General features: G+C 43.9%; 1 protein-coding gene across 2 annotated transcripts; it reads left to right on the plus strand.

The window, feature by feature from the left end:
* Nucleotides 1-477: 477 nt before the first annotated feature.
* trmo (tRNA methyltransferase O) lies at nucleotides 478-26,130 on the plus strand. Of its 2 annotated transcripts, none has more exons than XM_078395548.1 (6): nucleotides 478-734; nucleotides 6,364-6,518; nucleotides 14,339-14,513; nucleotides 20,073-20,230; nucleotides 22,852-23,172; nucleotides 25,106-26,130. In XM_078395548.1, the coding sequence occupies exons 1-6, from the start codon at nucleotides 637-639 to the stop codon at nucleotides 25,342-25,344; spliced, it is 1,146 nt and encodes a 381-aa protein (XP_078251674.1). In that variant the 5' UTR covers nucleotides 478-636; the 3' UTR covers nucleotides 25,345-26,130. The 2 variants fall into 2 exon arrangements, with proteins under 2 accessions (XP_078251674.1, XP_078251672.1); XM_078395546.1 differs by having other exon boundaries at nucleotides 481-734; nucleotides 22,852-23,598.
* Nucleotides 26,131-27,070: the final 940 nt, after the last annotated feature.

The raw sequence follows: 27,070 nt of genomic DNA on the forward strand, positions 1-27,070 counted from the left end.
GAACTTTGCGTCTCAACAGTAGAAGGCAGTCACTAAAGGAAAATTGATCAAAATCTGCCAACTATCAGAGATTGTATTTGGAGCATAGAGACTTTACAAGACTGTAGAGAATCAGAAAAGATTATAAACACTCAGCAGGTCAAAGCAGCATTTGTGAAGATCTGACAAAGGATCTTCAACTCGAAGCATTAACTTGTTTTCCTTTTTCACATATGTTGCCTGACCTGCAAGTCATACAACATGGACACATGCCCTTCCACCCATCTTGCCTATGCCGACCAAGATACCTTATTTACACATCTGCCCGCCCTTCTTGGCCCATATCCTTCTAAACCCATTCATGTCCCTCTCCAAATGTATTTGAAATGTTTTATAGTACCTGCCTCAACTACCTTCTCTGGCAGCTCGTTTCAGATACCCACCAGCCTCTGTGTGGGTTAGCGCTGCTCAACTCTGCGTGCGAGGGTGGCCATCAACAACACCTCTAGCAGAGAACAAACCAGGCCGCGAAAGCAGAACCGCCCCGCCCCCGCCATCCAGCCCGTTACCATGGGAACAGAGGCGCTCCGCCGGACCCGGGTCGCGTAGGAGCGCCGGCGCCGCGCGTGTCACGTGCCGGCGGCGGGTGCTTGTGTCATGGCCGCGGCGGTCGGGAGCGGCGGTTGTAGCACCGCGCGCGCGCCCTGGCCGGTGGAGCAGGCGCGCGCCCTGAGAGCAGAGCTGAAGAACATGAGGTGAGCGACCGGGCGGCCGCCGGCGGTGGTTGGTGTCTGGCACCAGTGGCGGGCCGAGGAGCGGCGGCATCTAGTCCCCGGCACCAGTGGCGGGCTGAGGAGCGGCGGCATCTAGTCACCGGCACCAGTGGCGGGCCGAGGAGCGGCGGCAACTGTCCCTGGGAGCGACTGGCTGGCCGTAGCTGGTCCCTGGGACCGACTGGCCGGCCGCCCGCCCGCTTCCCCCTCCACCCCCTCCACCTCACCAGCGGCCCAGAGCGGCTGGAGACACTCGTCCTTCTTGTCTTTGCAGAGCCCTCTACCCGTTACCGAACCATTTGGTAGATCGATGGAGTCTCGACCCGAAACATCACCTACTCCTCTCTAGAGATGCTGCCTGACCCGCTGAGCTACTTTTGTGTCCATCTTTGGTGTAAACCAGCGTCTGCTGTTCCTTCTTACACATTTCGGTAGCCGTTACGATCGTGCTGATCTGTCACACATCAACAACGCAAGCCCTTCTACCCAACTCCCTCATGCCAACCAAGATGCCTTATCATATCATCATATCATATATATACAGCCTTCTTGAGTAGTTGATTAATTGGCAGCTTGGCAGCAATTTCATTGGATCCGTATGCACTCTTAATTGACCGATACTGGATGGAACACTCAAATTTTAACACACCCAACCTTTTCCTTGGCTTTTGTATTTGTGATCTTTCAACTCTTCCATTGGTGTAATGATGGCAAGGTCATAATTAGTGCATGTTTTTTTATCTAGAAGAAATGGAGACACAAGAGACTGCAAATGCTGGAATCTTGAGCAAAACCAAAATGCTGGTGGAACTCGGCATGTCAGATAGCATGCGTGGAGGGAATGACATTTTGGGTTGGGACTGACCAGGACAAAGATATCTGACCTGAAAGGTTTTCTGCCCAATCCCTCCACAGATGATACCTGACCTCTGAGTTCCCCAACACTATTTGTATCCTGAAAAGGAGATGGTGGGCTGCTTTTCTGTGCTTCACAGTGATTGTAAGTGCAACTGTATTGCCCATTACAAAGGGAGCAAATCTGATGGGGTGCAGTAGAGTCCCATTTGCTTGTAATTGACCCATATCCATCTAAACCTCGTGTGTAGGAAAGAACTGCAGATGCTGGTTTAAATCAAAGGTAGACATAAAATGCTGGAGTAACTCAGCGGAACAGGCAGCATCTCTGGAGAGGAATGGGTAATGTTTCGGGTCGCCTCTCGGTTCATGAATCTGTCTAAATGTTTGGGGTCACTACTTGAAGTGCCATGGTGTGCAATGGGAGATCTGAAAAGCAACAATGTGATAAAGCAAATAAAAGCACAAGAAATGCCAGAGAAACTCAGCAGAACTGGAAAGAAGGCGAATGAAGCTTGTAAAATAGCAGGGTCGGTGTGAGATGTCGTGTTTTAGGAGGTCGAATGTAAACCAAAAGTATAATGTCAAGACCCTTAACAGCATTGGTATACAATGATCTTGCAGTCCAAGTCCATAGCTCCCTAAAAGTGGCAACACGAGTAGAGATTGTAATAAGGAAGGTGTTTGGTATGCTTACCTTGAAGGGTCTCGATCTGAAACATCACCTATCCTTGTTCTCCAGAGATGCTACCTGACTTGCTGAGTTGCTCCTGCATTATGTGTCCTTTTTTTCATTGGCTGGGCTACTGAGTGAAAGAATCAGGAAATCGTGTTGCAGATTTACAGAGCTACGGTTAGGCTGCATTTGGAGTATTGTCTATAGTTCTTGTTGCCCCCATTACAGGAAGGATGGTGGAGGTTTTGAAAAGGTGCAGAGGAGGTTTGCCAGAATGAGTTCTGGATTAGGGGGCATTAGATGCAGGGAGAGGCTGGACAGAAATGCCAGAAGTTTTGGGGAGACCTGATGGAAGAAAAGCAACTTATGAGAGGCATAGATGGGGTAAACAGTCATAACATTTTTCCCAGGATGGAAACATCAAGTATTAGAGGATATGGGTATAAGGGGTGAGGGACAAAGTTTAAAGGAAATGTGCGGGGCAAGTTTTTTTACACAGAAAATGGTGGGTGACTGGAATGGGATGCCAGCGATGGTGGTGGAGGCAGATGCGATAGTGGCGTTTAGGAGGCTTTTAAATAGGCAGGCGGATATACAGGAATGGAGAGATATAGTTTAACTTGGTAGTATAAGAAAATAACTGCAGATGCTGGTACAAATTGAAGGTATTTATTCACAAAATGCTGGAGTAACTCAGCAGGTCAGGCAGCATTTCGGGAGAGAAGGAATGGGTGACATTTCGGGTCGAGACCCTTCTTCAGACTGATGTCAGGGTGGCGGGACAAAGGAAGGATATAGGTGGAGACAGGAAGATAGAGGGAGATCTGGGAAGGAGGAGGGGAAGAGAGGGACAGAAGAACTATCTAAAGTTGGAGAAGTCGATGTTCATACCACTGGGCTGCAAGCTGCCCAGGCGAAATATGAGGTGCTGTTCCTCCAATTTCCGGTGGGCCTCACTATGGCACCGGAGGAGGCCGATGACAGAAAGGTCAGACTGGGAATGGGAGAGGGTGTTGAAGTGCTCGTTTGGCCAACGCGGACCGAGCGCAGTGTTGAGCGAAGCGATCGCCGAGCCTGCGCTTGGTTTCGCCGATGTAAATAAGTTGACATCTGGAGCAGCGGATGCAATAGATGAGGTTGGAGGAGGTGCAGGTGAACCTCTGTCTCACCTGGAAAGACTGTTTGGGTCCTTGGATGGAGTTGAGGGGGGAGGTAAAGGGACAGGTGTTGCATCTCGTGCGGTTGCAGGGGAAAGTGCCCGGGGATGGGGTGGTTACTTGGCATCACGTTTGGCACAGGTATGGGCTTAAAGCCAGTTCCTCTGTTATTCTGTTATATGTACTATGAGGGAACTGTCTCTGACAAGGTAAAATCAGGGTGACAATTGGGAATAGACTGTAAACAGGGCTATCTGATCAATGAAGAATGGACCAGTTAAAGAGAGGGAATGTCAAAAGAATGAGGGAATTGTGAAATGCAGATTATTCATTTTCAAAACAGAAGAAAATTGAATCAGCCAAGTCACGGTAGCACAGCGGTAGAGTTGCTGCTTTACAGCGAATGCAGCGCCGGAGACTCGGGTTCGATCCTGACTACGGGTGCTGTACTGTAAGGAGTTTGTACGTTCTCCCCGTGACCTGCGTGGGTTTTCTCCGAGATCTTCGGTTTCCTCCCACACTCCAAAGACGTACAAGTATGTAGGTTAATTGACTGGGTAAATGTAAAAATTGTCCCTAGTGTGTGTAGGATAGTGTTAATAGTGTTAGTGTGCGGGGATCGCTGGGCGGCACGGACTTGGTGGGCCGAAAAGGCCTGTTTCCGCGCTGTATCTGAAATATGAAATATAATATGAAAAGTCAGTATTACAGGATAGTAACTGATACAAACCATGAAATCAAAGTTAACTGAAGTTATAGATTTCAATATAGAGGCCAGAAGGCTGCAATGTACCCCATTTTCCCATCTAAGACTTCTGGAGTACCATTGGAGAATGGGTTACTGTGCTGGCACATTGCAGCCTTCTAGACTCAATGTTGAATTCTACAACTTAAGGTTACTTGATTTCTCTGTATCATTTGTCCATTCTGTGATATTAGTTGAGCATATTCTTCAAAGCTTCTTTAGTCTCTTTCCAGTTCTGACATAGGGTTTTGGACGGGGATTGAAGAAGGGACATGACCCAAAACTTCACCTGTCCATCCCCCCCCCCCCCCCCCCCCCCCCATAGATGCTATCTGACCAGCTGAGTTCTTCCAGCACTTTGTGTTTTGCTAAAGGTTCCAGCATCTGCAGACTCATTTTGTCTCTCTTCGATATTAATTCCGTTTCACTTCCCATAGGTATGGCCTAACCTACTGAGTATTTCCAACCTTTTCTGTTTTTGTTTTAAATTTTGTATGAAGCAGTTTTTTTTTTGTGTAATGTGAGAAAGACTAGACACCACATTGATGTTGAATGCGGAAAAAACATTGCTCTCAGGACAGTAGAACTCTCCTGTTCATTCATACAGCAGTCCTGGGATAGTTTATATTAAAAAGCAGATATTGCTGGAAAATCTCAGCAAGCCAGGCAGCATCTCTGGAGAGAGAAAGTTAATGATTCAGATTAACAATTTTTTTAAAGATATCCAGCATCTGCATTTGTTTTATTTTCATTCACTGGAATCTTTCATCCATTTGCGAGGACAGTAGACCTATTGATAGGGTGTGCAGCGCTCACTCTCTACTCCATGGAAGACTGACTTGATTTTCCTGTGCTCCAATCTCTGAGTGGAACTGAAACTCGCATCATTCTGCTGCAAAGAACTGGAAATGGGATGGATTATGCAAGAGTTTTCAATTGATTTGACATAGTATCACCAGCTTTTGTCCATAAATTGAACCTTTAAACAAGGAAATCTAAAGGTTAATACACAGTTAATGCTGTTTATGAAATCCAGGGTAAATTATCTGCAAATCTCTTGGGGCATCCTGAAATTGTGAAAAGATTTATATATTTGAAACTCCTTTACTGCATTTGCTTTAAAAAATAATGACTCTACACATCACTTGGTCTAATCAGTTAAATACCTTGTCTAATAGTTCCCAGGTGCCTCTCAAAAGTTTCCTTATGTGTAAAAACGGCCCAACAATCCTTCGAAAACTCTTATCTTCAAGCTCTTTGTTCAATGTCCACCACTTCTTCCCTTTACTTTTGGTGATCATACCATCAGATGCTTTGGTCCTGGAATTGTCTATTTTGAATCATTCATCCTCTTACTGTCCTCAAAGCTCGTCTTTTTGAATGAGCATTTTCCTACCTCCCCTAATATCTTTATAGGTCCAGCATCTATGATGGCCTTCATTCGTTTCAAACGTGCCATTGTAAATGTAAATTGTTCAAAGCTCATAGTGGTGCTCTAAATGCATCCCAGAACCAAAATATATATTCGGAATATGTTGAAAGATTGCTTCACAACAGGTGGATATCTCTTAAACCTGCTGCAAGGTATTCCCTTTGTTGTACCCATGCACAACTCACTGACTTCATAAATTTCACCACTAATTTCCATCCTGCACTTAAATATACTTGGACCATCTCTGACATCTCCCTACCGTTTCTGGATCTCACCATCTCCATCACAGGAGACAGACTAGTGACCGACATCTACTACAAACCAACTGACTCCCATAGCTATTTTGACTACACTTCTTCCCACCCTGTTTCCTGTAAAAACTCTATCCCCTACTCCCAATTCCTCCGTCTGCATCTGTGCCCAGGATGAGGTGTTTCATACTAGAGCATCAGAGATGTCCTCATTCTTTAGGAAACGCGGGTTCCCCTCTTCTATTATAGATGAGGTTCTCACTAGGGTCTCCTCTATATCCTGCAGCTCTGCTCTTGCTCCCCCTCTCCCCATTCATAACAATGATATTCCCTTTGTTTCATGTACACTGTAGTGTATTAAATGACCCTGCTGCAAAATATATTTTATAATTATTAGTTAATGCTGTCTGATTAATTCAGAGTTGCAAAGTTGGAGTTACTCTAAAATGTTTTGTATCTCTATTGCTATTTCATGATTTTAAATATATATCATAGGCAGGAAATCAACAAAGCTGTTTATGTACATAAGAATTCTATTGAGGATTTACGAACTCTCCTGCATAGTTTGAAAAGGGAACCTATCCAAGACAATGTTCCCGTCCAGAATGATGAACCTATCAGAAATCAAACGCCTCTATCTTTGGAGAAAGGTAAGAAATAATAATTGGTTATTTATTGGATTAATGCATTAAGCAATGTGTTTCTCGGCACTAATTGACACTTTATTTAATTTCATTAGGTGTTTATTTATGGTTTATAGTATATTTTTAAAGAATTGTTTGGACAACTCAATGGTAACAAAGTAATTCTTTAACATTAAAAATATTTAGATTATTTTCAGCTTGCTCGCCATGACTAACTAGTGGAACCATTGGTGACTGGTAATGGAAAACATATTAATTTTATTGTACATTTGACTTTGTGACTGTGCTAAATTGCTTTTAATTGATCTACTAGTCTGATTTTGAAATACTACTAGCCGGGCGTGGACCCGTTGGGTCCAATCCTCTCCTGCGGGCCTGGCAACTCTCCGTCCAAACCTCTCCTGTGGGCCCGGCAACCCTCCCCCAACTGGTGACACCCCAGGCATGTGAAATTTCCGCGGATTTCCGCGTTTTTAAAATCAATTTTCCGCGCTTTTTGCATGGTTTCCGTATTTTTCACTTTGCCAAATAAACGGGGAAATCGGAACGAAAAAAAGAAAGAAGAAAAAACCCGATGTATACGCTTGTAACGGACACTTGGTTTCCGCTAGAGGTCGCTAGGGGTTCTGCGTGAAATCCCCCCCCCCCCCCCCAACGTGCCCGGGAAGTCTCTCCGAAAATGTGACACCTAGTTCATGTTCAAGTTCAAAAACACTTTATTTGTCCCTGTGGGGCAATTTACAAAGGCACGTAGAGTAGTACAAAAACTATTGGGGGGGGGGGGGGGGGGGATTAGCAGGGTGAGCAGCGGGACAGGGGTGGTTGGGAGTTGAGGAGCTGATCAGCCTTGGGGTCAAAGGTTGCCCTTCTCTGTGTCCCACAGCCTGGGCAGCGAAGCCAGCGTTCTGAGGGGACCACCCAAACGCAGAGAACAGGACATGTGAGGGGTCCTGTAAAATCCTGCTAGCTGACCTTAGCATCTGCTGGTCGCATAGGATGGAGAGCAGACCTTCCAACCCCTCCGAATTTGGCGGAAAGTTTCCACTTTCTTATTTCATTTTCGCCATTCTGATTTCGCCTCACATTTTTCCGCAAAACACTGCCGCTGTACTCGCCCCGCTGCTGGCCCCGCCCCGCCTCATCGCTGGCCCGGTCTCGTCTTGCGTCGCCTCGCCGCTGGCCTATCCTCGCTGCGGAGTGTGAGGCCTGTTGATGTTGAGTGTAGTGGGAGGAGGGAGTCGGGGGAGGGAGGGGGAGAGTGGGGGTGGGAGCGGAGTGGAGGAGGAGGGGTGGGGGAGTGGATTTGGGGGGGGGAAGGGTGGAGGGGAGGGGGGTAGGAGGGGTGAGGGGAGTTGGGGGGGCGTAGGAGGGGTGGAGGGAGTTTGGGGGGGGTGGGGGTGACATGGACCGTTGTGATTTGCTATTGACCACTGGAGCAAGTATGTCTTCAATTAGAAAATTAGGTATGTGCAGTTTTTTAAATGAAACTCTTTCTTCATAACTTAGTCATTCATTTTATGACCATTGTTCTTTTATTCAATACCAAGAGAATTGGGATATGTAAGGAAAAAGCAAAATAGAAAAAACAAAACAAAACAATTTTTTCTTTGTTGTAAAAAGTATTCTGTTCAATAACCTTTCTATAATAGTAGAATATTGTGGCGGCTCCCAAGGGTCAGGCCACTCCCATATCGAACCTTCCAGCACGGTGATGGACAGGTCCGGGGGCGGCTCCCAGCTACACAGATAAGTAGCAAGGATTTTGGCGCGAGCCCAGTCTTCAGTCTCTCACTGAAGTGGAGAGTCGTGTGCTGTGCTCATTAAAGCCTCTACAGAATTTGCCTGGCTCCTCGCCTTCATTCGGGCTTTCCCACGCACCCGCCACACTGGACCCGCGACGCTCCGTTACAGGTATGATGGAGCCGAATACGACGCTCGCCGGACCGTCCAACACACCGCCCGCCGTGCCGCCTGCCTCACCAGCCGACCATGCCCAGCTACATGCGGTCACGTTAAAATTGCCCAGGTTCTGGACTACCCAGCCTCGCGTCTGGTTTCAACAGGCGGAGGCCCAGTTCCAACTGCGGGGCATTACCTTGGACGCCACCTGTTTCTATTATGTGGTCGGCGCCCTGGACCAGGAAACGGCCGGCTACGTCGTATCCTATCTGCGTGACCCCCACAGCCGATGGCGAGCTCCTGCTCCATACCTACGGGCTAACCCGAATGGAGCGTGCGGTCAGGATCCTCCGGATGGACGACCTTGGCGACAGGTGACCGTCAGTCCTGCTGATTGAAATGCTGGCGCTGCTGGAGGCGCACCCCGTGCATTCTATTCGAATATGCTTACCTGCAGCAGCTGCCGGACGACATCTGCCTGCAGCTTGCCGAGGCCTCCTTCGCCGACCCCCAAGCACTCGGCAGGCGCGCCGACACGACGTGAATGTGCTGGCCGGTAGCCCTGCGGCGTCCGAGCTCCTTCACCAGGGCGGTGGAGCCGTAGATGCAGTTGCGGCCTCACCCCGAAGGCCCGTGCGACCGCTCTTCGTGGCTACCGTGCATTTCTCCGCTGCAATCCCGCCCCAGCAGGCTCCGGGGGCGCTGGTGCTTTTTCCACCAGCGCTGGGGTGCTGCAGCCCGTCAGTGCCGCCAACCCTGCACATACCCGGGAAACGCCGAGGCCGGCCGCCAGTAGTCGCTGTGGCGGCCGGCCAGATTCACCACCTCTTCGTCTGGGATCGGTGTTCCGGGAGTCGCTTCCTGGTCGACACTGGGGCAGAGTTGAGCGTCCTGCCCCCTTCAACAATGGACATCCGCTCCGGCAAGCGGGGTCCCACGCTCACCGTGGCGAACGGCAGCCCTATCACAAGCTATGGGGTTCGCACGGTCCCACTTATCTTCGCTTCACCTGGCCCTTCACGGTTGCCGACGTCTCCCAACCCTTGTTAGACGCAGACTTCCTCCGGGCTCACTCCCTCCTGGTGGATGTCAAACAGCGGCGTCTGATCCACTCTGCGACGCTTGAACCGATCTCTTTGCGCCTTGTCGCACCTGCAGCGCCGCCTCGTGACCCGGTGTCGTCAGTGGACAACATACATGCGCAGGTACTGGTTGAATTCCCCAATATTCTGACTCCCCAGTTCCACTCCACGAGCCCCAGGCACGGGATGAGGCACAGCATCCAGACTTCACGCCCGTGCACGCCGACTTCCACCAGACAAACTCCGCATCACCCGGGAGGAGTTCCGTGCCATGGGCTCTGACAGCCCGTGGGCTTCCCCACTCCACATGGTCCCTAAGGCGAGCGGAGGCTGGCGGCCTTGTGGGGATTATCGGCGGAAGACAGCGAGATGTCCGCCTACCGGACTGCCATTTCTGGACTGCAGCTGGAGGACGTGCCGTTTGGTCCAGTGGGGAGAACGTTCCTGTGCGACGTCTCGTCTGGTCAGCCACGTTCCATCGTCCCTGGCGCTGGAGAGTTTTCAACGTCATTCATGGGCTGGCGCAAACTTCCATCCGGGCGACGATAGCTTTGGTGGCCGCCCGTTTCATGGTTTTAATGACCTTCTCTGTCCTCCTTACGACTGGTGAGTAGGCTGGTGCAAGCAAAATTGTGTGGTGGTCAGCAGAGCCAAGGGGCGGGAGAGCGACGGATCTGTATGCATCTGGGACTGAACCATAGCATTTATCCAGTGTCTTTCCCAGGCGGGTGGTGCATGTGACATACTGATAAAGACCGTTAAACGATTTGTCAGCTGAGCAGTGATTAAAATCACCCAGGATGAATGTGGGAGAGTCAGGGGATATGAGTTCAAGCATGTCTAGTGTTCTCATGATGTGCTCTATGGTTGTGGCTGCATTTGCTTTGGGGTGAATGTAAACCAGAATGAAAAAATGCTGTGGGAATTCCCTGGGGAGATAGAAAGGGCGTAGGGAAACAGCCAGGAGTTCGATGTCGGTGGTACACAGTTTCCCCCGAAAAATGAACATTGAGCACCAACGTGTGTTTACATAGAGACAAACGCTGCCGCCATGTTGTTTGTCTGTGAGCTCATTATCTCGGTCAAGTCTTAGGGGGATCCCGAAGCTATCTGTGCAGAGAGTTATCGTCGTTATTCTTATTTAACCACGTTTCCGTGAATGCAAGAAAGGAGGCAGTCCTGTATTCATACATGTGATTAATGTTGGCTTGTAGTTCATCTGTTTTCTTGCGGAGGGAATGCACATTAGCCAGGATGACTGAGGGGAGCGGTTGGTGTTTACATTTCTCCCGTTTAAATCTGGCTCTAATGGCACCCTTTTTCTTTCCCCGTCTGGTTACCTTTTTATTGCGAGAAGAATCCCCTTTTTTAAAATTGTGATCAAAAAATGTATTCAATTATTTAAAAACAATATTTACCATGCAGTAAAACAAAACAGAACCCACCACCAGAATACAATACAAACAAATATACCAAATGAAACGATTATACAATTATATTACAATCCCTATCCAGAATGCATCCAATCCCCCGCGGTGCCCACCGGTCCCGGAAATCCCCCAGGGTACCCGTGGACGGCGCACAGTCCCTCTCCAGCATCACCCGGGTGTGGAGAGAAGAATCCCCTTGTTTGGAAGAGTACTTGCATAGTATTTCCTCTGGAAACTTCTCTGTAGTAATGACTTGGTGGGAGTGAAGTCTTAGCTGCAGCAGAAAATCTCTGGAGTATGTGACTCGTAGGCTGTCGGGAAGGTTGTGTCCAGTTGCTAATACATACTCCAAAAACTGCAGAAACACCAGTGACCAAAAGAGTCTCCGGCTATCCATGCTGCTGGTCAACGTTCAATGTTCCCAAAATACAGTCCGATATTGTAATCCAACAGTGAGCAGTCGTGGCAGTAAACAAGGAAGTCAGGGACGGAAAAAAAAAAGCGAGCACAAAATAACCTCGCTAAAAATTCATTAAGACTGCAAAATAAACAGCCAAATATCAAACACATTATTCCAGTGTATATAAATGTAGCACGAGTGACATACACAAAAAATAACACACCAAAAAAAAAAGAAATATAAAACCTACTCTACGAGCAGGCCGGTCGAGCAGTGACCCGGAAGGCAGCCAATCTCTACCTCATCGGGACTTCCATGGCCAATTTGTCAATGAGGTCGCTAGAGGTTCCGCGAAAAATCCCCCCGTGTGCCTGGAAGTCTCCGAAAATGTGGCACCTAGGCTGGGCAAGGCAGCCAATCTCGATCTCATCGGGACTTCCACGGCCGATCGGTGGGCTGAATTTGTAACCCGCGACCGGGGCTCTGGAACTTCAGCCCAGCTGGAGCCAGCAAATCTATCCCCATAGCCGGCTTCCTGGGCCTGCTGGATAAACCAGCAAAGCTCTGAAACCAAGAGTGCCAGAAAATCAGTGGTGGAATTGTAATGACTAAATATTAAATTTAAGTGCAAGATTATATAACTAAATTAATTAAAACAGGGTTAAAATATAAAACACAGCAGAAAAGCCAATTACCACCTTTTTGGGCTGATTATCAATTAATGTGCGAATTTACTTAAATGGTATTAGTGTACAGTGACATATTCACATTGTTTTGTAATGTCTGTTTTTACCTTGAAATGCACTAAAAGAGGCTTGTAACTGGTAATTTTGTGTGTAAATTTTCAAAAACGTTCCAATTTTTTGACCCCCGTTGTACGCCTCGCGCAAGCGCTTGGCTCTTTTCCTCTTTTTTTTTTACCTCATTCACATGCCTGCACCCACTCCATCCCCCCTCAACCCCCCTTAAAATTACCCCAGGGCCAGAGGGGCCAATGGGAGAGGGAGCCACTCACCCCGGCCCCGGGCAGCCATCGCGTCGGCCAGCAGCCGGAGAGCTCTCCTTACCCCCCCCCCCATTGGCCGCCACTCTCGTCACTCGGGTGGGTCCCGCCCCCCTCCTAGCGGCAACTGCGCAAGCGCGGATCCGGCAGCCATCTTATGTAAGTATTAGATCAACGGGCCCCAACTGCGCAGGCCCCATCGGGGTCCCATTCTGACGTTGAACGCGGAGGTATTACTGCGCAGGCGCGGCTGACAGGCAGGGAAAGTGGAAAAGGGATTTATTAAAATTTAATAAGTGATTTTTAAAGTTTAAAAAGTGAATATCTTTAAAAATATGACAACCATTTGAACCGCAGGCCAATGGTGTGTAAGGTGGGCCTAAAATTGTTGCGCTATCGTGTACCATTTTGGCTGTATTTCAGGTATGTACAATCAAACTAACAAAGCAACAAACAAACAAACAAGATGAGAATTTTAGTTTTATATATATATATATATATATATATATATATATATATATATAGTCTAGAGCAGACCATATGTCAAGCATCACTGTATCAGCTAAATATCCTTTTGTTTCACTCACATTTTGATGTTACGTAGGCTTAATTATTTCTCTCTGCAGTCTGATGAAAGGACCTACATGCAAAATGTTAACTGTTTCGCTTTCTACAGGTGCTGTCTAATCTGCATTTCCCATTTTCTGTTTTTATATCATCGGCTCAGTTTTTCTCATCCTACTTGTAGAGTTAAACCTGCTGAGTGGTTCCCCCAACCTCCCAATTAACTACTCGTTATTCAGAGCTTGAGGCTTAATGTGCTGGTAATGACTTTCATACCATTTCGACTCATTCTTGACTCATTCTACAAATTCCTCTTGCCCCTTCTTACCTTATTAAAATTTAATTTGCAGCTTGCTGTCTTTCTCCTTTTTGATGAAGTGTCACAGACCCCAAGTTCTGCCTCAGTTTTCGAGCCTTTTCTACTTTTATTTTAGACTATTGTCTATGTTACTGCAATAAGTTTCATTGTTAAAGTATTACTTTTTTGTATTTGGATTCAGAACAGTCGGTGCCATGTTAGTATCAGAACAAATTTTTGTACAGTGCAGAAATCATGATGTCCTATGCTATTCTGCCAATATTTATGTAAAATAAGGCCTGACTAATTGAGTGCAATGGGATAAAACCATACGTATTAGGTTTGGGTTGGATTGGCTTAGCTTTAAGAAAGTCATGTCCTTAGTTATGGTTTGAATTGGATTAGGAAGGACCGGCACTTTATTAATAAATGTATTGATAATCAGGACTTTATTTATAAAGTTGTGCATTTATTTATGTACATTGTTACATGTTGGTGGTGGTTCCAAATCCTGGGTGGTATGTTCATATGTCATATGCCTAGGGTGAGCCAGGATTCCAAATGGCGATTGTTGGGCATCAAAAAATAAATTCTAAATCTGTGTGCACATGTTGAATTTGGGTAGGTTAAGTTTGTCAATAAACCATTGATTTTGCAGTTCTAGGTTTAATATATACACATTGGTGGAAGCCTTTACCAGTTTTTTGTGAAAAAGATCCCAAATACAACCAAGAGTGGCAAACCCATAATGGTAACTGAATTAGGAAGCCAGAAGAAAAGAGAAAGTTGGAGGTTTGCGTTGTTGAAATTGCATGTTTTTACTGAACTTTATAATTAATCTGACATGGGAATATTATGACAGAGAATTAGAAGTCTTCAATTTGTGGAAACTTCACCTGCAGAAGCAAGTATAAAATCTTTCAATGTAGAATATATATTGTTGAACAACAATAATTGTACTTGCATATCTGGGAATAAATATATCACTAAGTCACATTTCTCTCCTTGTATGTAGCTTTATTGTACTCATGTGCTTACATTTTAATTCACCTTTTTTTCTCTCCAGACATGCTGATTAGAAATGTAAATGGTATAATTCCACTGCAACTATGTCACGAAATATCACAAATATATTTTGCTAATTATTCAGGAAACATCCAAACTGCACCCATTGGATATATTGAATCGTGCTTCTCTGCCAAAAATGGCACACCTCGACAACCAACAATTTGTGGTTTATCTCGTGCACGACTTAAAATTAGCAAGACTGTTTTTACCAATGCGGAACATTCACTCATGGGCTTGGAACAATTTTCACATGTCTGGTAAGTTGGCTTTAATTGTAAAATTGCATATGTATATGACCTGCATCTTTTAACTTTTGTGAGTGATAATTAAGTTCAATGTTGCAATATGAATTAAAATCATTACCAATTTCTCTAGAGAATTGTTGTTAAGTCCTTTTATTCTTTAGGCTGACTACTCGATTGTGACAAAAGATTAAAAATATTAACTGTTTTGTGAAATTGACTAATTGGCTGGAAATGTTGGCTGTCAGCAAGTTCATTGTATCCAACAGTTTCACTTTCTGCAATCTTAATTGATTGATTTAATTACTTGTGTAGGAAGGAACTGCAAAAGGTCTCGACCCGAAACGTCACCCAGACCTCCCAACCTTTCCGAATTTGGCGGGCAGTAACCAGTGGGGTACCGCAAGGCTCGGTGCTGGGACCGCAGCTATTTAAAATATACATTAATGACTTGGATGAAGGGATTAAAAGTACCATTAGCAAATTTGTGGATGATACAAAGTTGGGTGGTAGTGTGAACTGTGAGGAAGATGCTATGAGGTTGCAGGGTGACTTGGACAGGTTGTGTGAGTGGGCGGATGCATGGCAGATGCAGTTTAATGTGGATAAGTGTGAGGTTATCCACTTTGGTGGTAAGAATAGGAAGTCAGAGTATTATCTGAATGGTGTCAAGTTCGGAAAAGGGGACGTACAACGAGATCTGGGTGTCCTAGTGCATCAGTCACTGAAAGGAAGCATGCAGGTACAGCAGGCAGTAAAGAAAGCCGATGGAATGTTGGCCTTCATAACAAGAGGAGTTGAGTTATAGGAGCAAAGAGGTCCTTCTGCAGTTGTACAGGGCCCTAGTGAGACCGCACCTGGAGTACTGTGTGCAGTTTTGGTCTCCAAATTTGAGGAAGGATATTCTTGCTATTGAGGGCGTGCAGCGTAGGTTTACTAGGTTAATTCCCGGAATGGCAGGACTGTCGTATGTTGAAAGACTGGATCGACTAGGCTTGTATACACTGGAATTTAGAAGGACGAGAGGAGATCTTATCGAAACATCTAAGATTATTAAGGGGTTGGACACGTTAGAGGCAGGAAACAGGTTCCCAATGTTGGGGGAGTCCAGAACAAGAGGCCACAGTTTAAGAATAAGGGGTAGGCCATTTAGAACTGAGATGAGGAAAAACATTTTCAGTCAGAGAATTGCAAATCTGTGGAATTCTCTGCCTCAGAAGGCAGTGGAGGCCAATTCTCTGAATGCATTCAAGAGAGAGCTAGATAGAGCTCTTAAGGATAGCGGAGTCAGGGGGTATGGGGAGAAGGCAGGAATGAGGTATTGATTGAGAATGATCAGCCATGATCACATTGAATGGCGGTGCTGGCTCGAAGGGCCGAATGGCCTCCTCCTGCACCTATTGTCTATTGAAAGTTTCCAGTTTCTTATTTCATTTCCGCCATTCCGATTTCGCCTCAGTTTTCTGCAAAACACATGCCTCGCCCCTCGACCTGCCCTGCCGCTCCCCGGCATCACCTCGCCTCTCGTCTGGCCTGGCCTTGCCGCGTAGCTTGAGGCCCGTTGATGTTGAGATGGGGTGGGTGAATGGGGGGAGGTTGGGGAGAGGAGTGGGGGTGGGGGGAGGAGGAAGGGAGGGGGGAGTGGGGGTGGGAGGGGAATGGAGGGGGGAGGGTTGTGGGGGGAATAGGGGTGGGGGGGACATGGACCATTGTGATTTGCTGTTGAAGACCACTGGAGCAAGTATATCTTCAATGAAATTAGGTATGTGCAGTTTTAAATGAAACTCTTTCTTCATAACTTAGTCATACATTTTATGACCATTGTTCTTTTATTCAATACCAAGGGAATTGGGATGTGTAAGGAAAAAGCAAAATAGAAAAAACAAAACAAAACAATTTTTTCTTTGTCTTGTAAAAAGTATTTCTGTTCAATAACCTTTCTGTAAATAGCAGAATATACTCATGATAGGCCTGACATTGTAAATGTAGTCCAAGAACTTCAGACTGTTGGAAATAATAGTCGCTTTTCACACATGAATGAATGTAGCGCAACACGTTTGCGCATTTGGTGTGCATACTTTTTTTTTTGCTTACATTTTTATGTAAAATTATGAATTTTGGACATAAAAATTATGAATTTGTAAAATCAAATCTTGGGAGGTCTGCATCACCCATTATTTCCCTCCAGAGATGCTGCCTGTCGTGCTGGGTTACTCTGGCTTTTTGTGTCTATCTTTGATATAATTGGTGGAGGTAATGACAGATACTTTGCGTTTCACGCGTGTTTGATTTATGCATTTTTGATATAGAGCACTTGTTCTTTTCATACCTAAGCTTGATTTATGCGCTGGTATTTTTGGAATAACACGCTCAAATTTATTGCTGACAGCGTAGTCATGTGTATATTTAATTGACTGTTTTTTGAACTGTGTGCTGCGTTTCAATGTGCATAAAATGCGTGGTGCCTATAGTTGAGCAGTAAAACTTTAGCATCAAACAAATTGTCTCTTGGGTTCCTCCTTTTTTTATATATCTGATCTTTTCTATTAGGCTTTCCTTTACTGTAAAGACTACAAGGTTATGATTAATGCATACCCTGTTACTCTAAAAAGGAGTTGGTGAGCTACCTTCCATTGTGCTTCATGGTAATTGTTACTGCAGCTACATTGCTGCATTCTATCAAATTTATGCGAGATGGGAAGAGTTATTTATACCATATCCGTCCGGTATGGTAGATTTCCTTACCTGACATTGGTGAACAAGTAGATACAAGGAACTACAGATGCTCATTTACAAAAAATACACAAAGTGCTGGAGGAATTAAGTGGGTCAGGCATCAACATAAAGTGTCGGAACTTTGTGTCTTTTTATGTGTGAACCAGTATTGTTTTAATGAAAAATCAGCAGCCATGTCACCTTGTGTGTGATGTTACTATATTTAGCAATTTCGATTTCATAACTTGTAGTAATAGGATTGAAAATCACTCCCTCAGAGTTTCCAGTCTTGCTTTTCTCACCTCAATAATAATTGAAAGTATACTGTGATCCACATTGTGAGAAGTCTCTCTCCTGAATTCCCCACTGGATTGATCAATGACAAGCTCTTATTTCTAACTTCCAGTTTTGAATTTCCAAATTGAAAATATTCGATTTATTATGTCTTTTTTTATCTTGTGAAACTCTAGAGGGACCCCCCCCCCCCCTCTATCCACCCTGTACTTTATAGAGGAAATAACTTCAACTAATTCAACCTATCTCAATGAATACAAATTGTCAGATTCTAACTTTTTTTTGTTCTATTTATGGATACAAGAAATATCTGTCTAGGACTGCAGGTGTTTAATAAAGCGTCTCTACTTTTCAGATGTACATGTATAGAATTGAACTGTGCAGATGTTTGTTTCTTATGGTTCATTTACCTACATTGGTATTTTTGGTCGTTTGTCCACCTGTGCTGCTATATTCCAATGAGCAATGCTGCAGAAAATAAACAAATACATTATATTAAATTTGCATTCTCATACAGATTGTGTAGGGAATGTTTGGAGTTAACAGCAAGGCAAATAGGCTACTCCACCATGAATTTAGCTTTTATATTTAAAGGTTTGAATGTTAACTTTCAGCAAGATAAGAAAAACGATGAATTATGTTTCAGTTTAGTGCTCTGCACTCCCAGTGGAGTATAATGCTGAAAGAAGTAATAGCAACAACACCACTGCACCGTTTGGTTATCTCAGATCAGCATTCCCTTTTGGTGTAGTTCCCAGCTAGGGGTATCGAATTACTGAATATATCTTTTGACTAAAGAGCAGAATGAAACCACTTTAGGAGAGTCTCTGACTCGCATTCCCACCCTGAAAGTCTCCAAGAGAGCAATGGAACCTTGCTAAATCTTTTCTTAGTTTCTTGTCCTGTCTGAAATCTTTCTGTAAAGTGATAGTGGGAATGGTAAATATACATTTTTAAACTGGTTACCCAGTATAGAAAGGATGTTGTTAAAGGTGGAAAGAGTGCAGAGATTTATGAGGATGTTGCCAAGATTTGAGGGCCTGAGCTACAGGGAGAGGTTAGGCAGGCTAGAACTTTATTCCTTGGAGTGCAGTAACCTGAGGGTTGATTTTATAGAGGCGTATAAGATTGTGAGGGAAATAGAAAGAGTGGATGCAGTGTCTTTTATCCAGAGACTGGGAATCTAAAACCAGAGGACATAAATTTAAATAGAGGGGAAAGATTTAATAGGATCCTGAGGGACAACCTTTTCACACATGTGACCAGTCATATTTGATCTCTGACACTAAACAAACATTGTCAGCATTACATATAAAAGTTTCTCTTGATAAACTTTGATATATATGTCATATATACAGTACAAAACAATATACCTGTAATGCTTTCAGAATTAGAAGAGATGTATTCCACAATTTTTCACATTTTTGGTCACACACATGACTAAGAATGGCCCTAATGCACTAAAAGTATTAAGAAAGACCTATCTTTTCAGAACTGAATGTGTATATTGTGTTGAAGTAACATGCAGAGTGTATTATTTTAATGTGACTTTGGCTTTCCTTAAAGAATAGAAACATTTTCTGCACAAAGTTTATGACATTTGGGTACAGATTTTGCAAAATTCTTCTGTCATGAGTCGTACTAAATATTCCTCAGGCTGGATATTGTGTACAATTTTAGTTTCTACATTACACGAAGAATATGGTAGATTAGAAAAAGTTCAGAAGAGATTCACCAGGATGTAGTCTGGAATGGAAGACAACGTTTAAGGAGAGGTTGGATGGGCTGGGTTATTCTCTCTGGAATCTAGATGGCTGAAGGGTGACTTTATAGAAGTTGATAAAATTGGGAGGGGGCAAAGATATAATATATAGTCAATGTTTCTCCTGGGTTTGGGCAGTCTAAAACTAGAGGACATTGGTGTAAGGTGAGAAGGGAAAAATTTAAAGGAATCTGACGGGCATGTTTATCACACAGAGGGTGGTGAGAACATAGATTGTGCTGCCAGAGGAAATGGAAGATGCAGGTACAATTGTGAAGTTTAAAATGCCCTTGGCCAGGTACTTGGGTCGGAAAGGATTTGAGGTATGTGGGCAAATGGGATTTACGTGAACAGGCATCACAGTCAGCATGGACATTTTGGGCTGAAGGGCCGATTTTTGTGCTGTACAATTCATTGATTTATTTAAAGTTAAATGTTAATGATAGCAATAAATTGGATGTGATGGCTACAGTGAGGTATTCAAATTCAAAGGAGTCAAGAGATTTAAAGTTGGTGCAAAAAGGTAGCGTCGAGATAAAGGGTAAGGCATGAACTCATTCATTGATGGAACTGGTATGAGGGGTTGCTTCTATTTCATGTATCTCAAGACAACGATGCTTAACTTCAATCTGTGTATGAACCATTTTTGTGTTCTGCCACCGATAATCAAAAGTTAAATTGCAGGTCTAGTTCTAGATTCTTTACAATTTCTGTACTAATAAATAACCTTATTCTTATTTTTAAATATAAACATTTTTTATTGCATTTCTAAATTCTAAATATGAAACAATTGATTTTTGCAGGATTATCTTTGTTTTTCACAAGAATGGACATCAAAGTTGCAAAGCTAAAGTTAAGCCACCTCGGCTGAATGGATTAAAAACTGGAGTATTTTCAACAAGAAGTCCTCACCGCCCCAATGCAATTGGTTTAACACTGGGGAGGTTGGATAGGATTGAAGGTAAGCTGCTTTAAAGATGTTCGATATGTAGGTAGAATGCTTTGCTGCACGTGAAAAGCCAACTGCATTGAAACCAGGAAAAGGAGGTTAAGAATTTTGCTCCCATCTGCATGAATTTCAAATTAAAGCGGCAGTATCAAAACTTGTACATCTGAGGGTGAAACTTTTTCTCAAGGCAGAATATTTCTTGCATGACTAACTGTATTGTTCATAAAATATGAGCAGCCAGTAAATCACTAACATAGTGAGTGGTATGAATATTGATTTCTCTCACTTCAGGTAGCCCTGGTATTCCCTCTCTCTTTATCCATCCCCCATCCAAGTCGTACTAGCTTCTCATTTTCACCCTACAAACAGCCTTTTTCCTTTATCATAGTTACTTTTTTGCATGTCTTTTATTCATTGTTCTTTATCTCTCCACATCACCGTCTATATCTCTTGTTTCCCTTATCCCTAACCAGTCTGAAGAAGGGTCTCGACCCAAAACGTCACCTATTCATTCTCTCCAGAGATGCTGCCTGTCCCACTGTTTTACTCCAGCTTGTTGTGTCTATCGTCGGTTTAAACCAGCATCTGCAGTTCCTTCTTACACAACACAGTGACTCCAACAGGTTAAACTTTCAATGAAAATGTACCGGTGAAGTAATCTGAAAAACAAGCCATATAACCATATAACAACTACAGCACGGAAACAGGCCCGTTCGGCCCTACCAGTCCACACCGACCACTCTCCCTGACCTAGTCTCATCTACCTGCACTCAGACCATAACCCTCTAATCCCCTCTTATCCATATACCTATCCAATTTACTCTTAAATAATAAAATCGAGCCTGCCTCCACCACTTCCACCGGAAGCCCATTCCATACAGCCACCACCCTCTGAGTAAAGAAGTTACCCCTCATGTTACCCCTAAACTTTTGTCCCTCAATTCTGAAGCTATATCCCCTTGTTGGAATCTTCCCCACTCTCAAAGGGAAAAGCCTACCCACGTCAACTCTGTCCGTCCCTCTCAAAATTTTAAAAACCTCTATCAAGTCCCCCCTCAACCTTCTACGCTCCAAAGAATAAAGACCCAACCTGTTCAACCTCTCTCTGTAGCTTAAGTGCTGAAACCCAGGCAACATTCTAGTAAATCTCCTCTGTACCCTCTCCATTTTGTCGACATCCTTCCTATAATTTGGCGACCAGAACTGCACACCATACTCCAGATTCGGCCTCACCAATGCCCTGTACAATTTTAACATTACATCCCAACTTCTATACTCGATGCTCTGATTTATAAAGGCAAGCATACCAAACGCCTTCTTCACCACCCTATCCACATGAGATTCCACCTTCAGGGAACAATGCACAGTTATTCCCAGATCCCTCTGTTCCACTGCATTCCTCAATTCCCTACCATTTACCCTGTACGTCCTATTTTGATTTGTCCTACCAAAATGCAGCACCTCACACTTATCAGCATTAAACTCCATCTGCCATCTTTCAGCCCACCCTTCCAAAAGCCTATAAATCTTTTTTAAAGTGCCATTGGCCGTAATGGAACAGTAGAGGTTGGGAGAGCAGAAAGGGAAACATTAGAAATTTTGTATTTCACACGCTGAATGCACAGGTATTTGGCACCACTGAGATTCATCACTTGTTCCTACTTGTCTTCAAAAGTGGTGAAAAGCCACAACTTTGTACAGTTGCAGATAGTATAGTGAGGTTTCTCCATAGAAAGTTCCAGAATACAGACTTAACAGTGATCTAATTCCAAGTCCAGTTGATTTGGTAATTGTTGGGGGACTTGGATTTAAGACTATTGCCCAACCTAGCTCACCTGTTGAAGCTTTATTAATATCATAGAGTCATACAGCATGGACACAAGCCCTTCAGCCCAACTCATCCATGCCGACCAAGATGCCCCATCGAAGCTAGTCAAATTTGCCCATGTTTGGCCCACATTCTTTTAAGCCTTTCCTATCCATTTATTTGTTCAACTGTCCTTAAAATGCTGCTACAGTACCCGCCTCAACTACCTCCTCTGGCAGCTCGTTCCATATACCCACAGCTCTCTGAATGAAAAAATTGCCCCTTGGGTTCCTATTAAATGGTGCCTCTCACTTTAAATCCATGTCCTCTGCTTCTTGATTCCCCTACCTTGGTTAAAAGTATCTGTGGGTTCATGCTAACTGTTCCCCTCATTATTTTTAAACACCTTTATAAAATCATCCTTCAGCCGTTGGTGCTCCAAGGAATAATATCCTTGCTTAGCCAACTTTTCCGTATAGCTTATGGCCTCAAGTCCTCGCAACATCCTCTTAAATCTTCTCTGCCTCTTTCTGGCTTACAATATTTTATTTCCATATTTTTTAATTGTATTTCATCAAAAATAGATCAAATTGATTCAGTCTCTGAATTTTAAATGTTGTGGATAATCATGTTAAAACAATATGAAATGAATGTGATTTTTTTACATGTTTAAGAAGGAACTGCAGATGCTGGTTTAAACCAAAGATAGACACAAAAGGCTGGTGTAACTCAGCGGGACAGGCAGCATCTCTGGAGATGTTACATGTTAGATGTTACATGAATTTTTACATGTTTGATGTGTAACATATTTCTAAACCTTTCTTAGGTGATGCTCTTTACCTTTCGGGTGTTGACATGATACACGGAACACCAGTACTGGACATTAAACCATATATTCCAGATTATGACACACCTCGCGTTGACCCAATGAATAATATAAATGAGTGTCAACTGCATCAAGTGCTTTCTGTGCCAGATGAGCAATGCCAAGGAATAACCAATCCAATCTCTGCGATGGTAACTGAGGAGAGTGAGGATAAGAAATCTATTCCTGTCAAGGTGGCTTCAAATGTAGCGTGCGATCGTTCTACTGAAGGGCAAGAACATTCTTCCAAGGATGGTATGTGTCCATTCAGTAAGATAAAAGGTGAGACGATGGTTGATGAAGGCAAGATTGCAAATAAATCACCATCATTCATCATCAAAACTCCCAAAAAGAAGTATGAACATCAACTAAGTGAGAAAGTTGATCAGCCTACTGGAAAAGAGAGTGCTTCTTATGAAAGCATACTCAGAACTGTGGAGAAAATCCAAAGTCAACTGGTTCATGGTGACATTGTAAGCCATATAACAGAAGAAGACCAGGCAATTTGTTTAAACCCTGAGAAATCTGTGGCGATCTTTCAGATGAAAAAAACAAAGAGCCCTGTTGCTATTTACACGCCTCTGAATAAAGTGTCCAATGGTAATATTGCAACGTGGATAAAACAGTCACCCGTGACTTCTTTAGATGTTCGATTCACCCCTCATGCGGAAATGGATTTGCAGCAGTTTCAGGCTCCAGGAGGGTCAGGTATGAGTAGTGGTGGAGTGGTGGTGTAACTGGTGGAGTAACTATTAATGACAAAACTGAATAGTGGAATCCTGATCTCTGCTTTCTGACGGTTCACCAACTTAACAATTAAAATATCGGATCAGTCATGACACCGAAGTCTGGTGTTTTGGCACACCATGTCTCTCTGTCAGTTCCTTGGTAAAGTTCTTGGTTCCTTCTCCATTACTTGTAATCCTGAGATTTTTTTTTTTCGTATTGTTTTCTTTTTAAGTATCCAATTTGCCTTTGAATGTTACTAATCTGTTTCCACCTCCCTTCCATGTGCCTGTTCAATATAAGTCATAAATTGCTGAATAAAGTAACTAATTTTCTCACTGGTTCTTTTTACCTATCACTTTAAGTTCATATCCTTTGGCTGCAGGCCCTGCTGCCCTGGAAAAATGTACTTGTGTTCTGTATCATAACACATCATGATTTTCAAAGACCCATATTAAACCCATGTATTTCTTCACTTTTTTTCAAATGATTGATGTTCCTGATCCCTTGCATCTCTCCCGCAACCTCTCCCTGATCTTCACATCCTTTCTTCGGGTGCACTCTCCATACCAGAACCCAGCACTGCAAATGAGATCAAACTAGTGTTTTATAAGATTTAATAGTAACTTTGTATTTCTACTGTATGAATAAGTCCAAAGATCCTGCATGTTAAAAAGATGAGTACAAGTGCACCCACCATGCATCAATGGCCTTGCATAGAATTTTAAAAATGATTTAAATTAATCCTAGAATGGAAGATGTAGGAAGAGAGGATTAGTACTTTTTAAATTAGGGCAGTTTGCATTTAAATCACCAATTATGAAACAAGCACAAATTCCACACCATTATTTTTCACTTAATATGCCAATAACGGGTTTGTTCACAGATAGGATGCTGCATTTTGAGAGCACTAATCGTGATGTCGTTGAACGTTTTTGTTAAAATGAATGAAATTTGTACATTTTGATATTTATGAAGATTGGTTACTTTTGAATGATGTAGAATACCTTGATCAAACAAACCTTGTGGCATTTGTTAAGTACTTAAGTTGTACTTTATGTGTTGGGTGTGGCTCGCTGATTAACAGTATTTGAGGCAGAAACATATGGGTTCAAGTGCCAGTTTTGAAAATTGAGAATAAAATCTGGGTTGATACAATAGTAGACTGAGGAAGTGCAATGCTGCTGGAGTCTTTTAGATGCCACATTGAGTCTGCTCTCTCGTGAGACATAAAAAGCTTAAGGAGAGAGAAACAGAGATGATGAGTCAAGCTAATGCTCTGCTGAAATGAATATCATTGACCTGAAATGTTAATTCCGTATCTCTTCCCATGGATGCTTTTAGATCTGTTCAACATTTTCAGCATCTACCACCAAACCCCCACACCATCTGAAACATTTTTTGTTTTTATAGTCCTTTTTGTGTTTCTTAGATTTGTTTTAATGCCTGACCTCTGGTCTTAAATTTTTCATTTTCTTGCCATTTACAGATCCAGACAAAGTGACATTGAAATATTTCCACTCGGTAGAGGAAATAAAGTCTGCCATGGTGGCTGTATTATCAGCTGATCCAAGATCTATATATCGAAGGAAACAGTGCCAGGACATGCTCTTTTACTTCACTTTGGATACTGCCCACGTCACAACTTGGTTTGGAGATGACTTTACTGAAATCTTGAAGATAAAACCTATAAAAGAGGAGCCGGATGTTGGAACTGTCTGCACTTAAATTCTTCTAGTTTGAGAGCATTGCACTTTCTGTAAAATAACAGATCTATGTTAATGATCTTCCTGTGATCAGCCACAATACTGATCCAGCAACGGCTCTAATTTTACAACCTGCATTTCCATTATTATTACACTGAAGGCCCCTCATTTTAATCATGAAATTACCGTCCAAAATGGCAGTGCTTAAAATATGTTATAAATTAACTTGTGAAGATCGCAACCAATAATTGACTTCAGACTGGAAATGGTTTGTAACCTATCCTTAAACCCTTCAGTTGAAGATAATAATTTATTTTGACGACTACTATGATTGTTTTCATCTTTTGGTCGGGGCCACTTTTCTGGCAAATTTGATGGTTTCCACCAGTAATTTTAATTTCAAGCCAGTTTAATATCAATTTTATTTTGATCACAAATTAGCTCAAAAGGATCATAGGTAGGCCCATTTTTAATCCTGTGCTATTTCATTATGATTTTAAAACTTTCAAATTTGGCCACCCATGTCACAGGTTGGCATCCTTATTTACGGAAATACCCATATGCAAGTTTTAACATGTAGCTTTCAGTTTTAGCTTGTACATAAGCCTACTCACATTCCCGAGTCCCCTTGACCCTGGCTCTGGCTGCACACTTGGCCCATAGGAGGAGGAGGAGGAGCCAGCGCTGCCGTCGCAGCTGCGGCTTGCCTGCAGTCCGTCTGTCTTTTGTGTTTTTTGTTGTTTTTGTATGAATTGTAGTTTTAATATGGTGTAGTGTTTGTATGTTATGTGGGGGGGAGGGGGTGGGAGGGAACGGGAACTGTAAAAAAAAAAATAATCTCCCTAACGGAGACACGAACTTGTTTCTGTGTCGTGTCTCAGTTCCCGTTGCGGCCTACCATCGGCCATGCACCTGGGACCACCTGGGGCTCTGGTTCGCAGAGCCCACGGCCCGGACTCACCACCTGCGGCGCTGGCTGCCTGCGGATGCTGCGGGAGCGGCTGCGACTCGTCTCCGGAGGCTCCGGCACGGGCCGCGTGGACGTCGGAAGCCCGCAGGCCCCTGGGTGGGGGCCGACATCGGGAGCTCCGGCAGCGGCAGAGGAAGCGTGTTCGCCCGCCCCGAATCGCGGGGCTTGGGTCGGCCCGCCGCGGACCTTTCACCGTCCGGCGCGGCCTGGAATAGGCCGTAGACCTTTCACCGTCCGGCGCGGTGCTCCAATGTCGGGAGCCCCGACCGCCCCGACGTGGCAAGTTCAACAGCCTGACCTCGGGAGAAGACGGCAGGGAAGAGAAAAGACATTTTGGCCTTCCATCACAGTGAGAAGGGACTGGAGGAGACTCACTGTGATGGATGTTTCTTTTGTTTGGTGTTAGTGTATGATTGTATGTGTTATTGCATTTTTATTGATTATTCTTATTGGTCTTAGTGTTTCAACTGCGGGTAATGTTTCATTTCACTACACATTTATGTGTATGTGACAAATAAACGACTATTGACTATTGACTATATAGTCATGACTCTGGCTCCGGGTGCCAACCTACTTGCGCTGCTGAACCCAGGTGTTTCTGATCCTGACCATGGCTCCAGCCACACACCCAGCCCATACTCTGGAACCTTCCCCAGCCACAGACATAGATCTGTGCATCCCACAGTTTTGAAAGATGTTGCATCATTAGTGCCCATTCCTTAGGTTGTCATAGAGTCATACTGCCCCTTTGGCCCAATTTACTCATGCCGACCAAGTC

This window comes from Rhinoraja longicauda, chromosome 3 (assembly GCF_053455715.1).
Source record: "Rhinoraja longicauda isolate Sanriku21f chromosome 3, sRhiLon1.1, whole genome shotgun sequence".
In the NCBI taxonomy this organism is placed as follows: Eukaryota; Metazoa; Chordata; class Chondrichthyes; order Rajiformes; family Arhynchobatidae; genus Rhinoraja; species Rhinoraja longicauda.

Coding starts and splice junctions, on each gene's coding strand:
- trmo (XM_078395546.1), top strand. CDS start 637: ATGGCCGCGGCGGTCGGGAGCGGCGGTTGTAGCACCGCGCGCGCGCCC. Junction 14,514..20,072: donor GAACAATTTTCACATGTCTG/GTAAGTTGGCTT, acceptor TGATTTTTGCAG/GATTATCTTTGTTTTTCACA. Junction 23,599..25,105: donor TCAGGCTCCAGGAGGGTCAG/GTATGAGTAGTG, acceptor TGCCATTTACAG/ATCCAGACAAAGTGACATTG.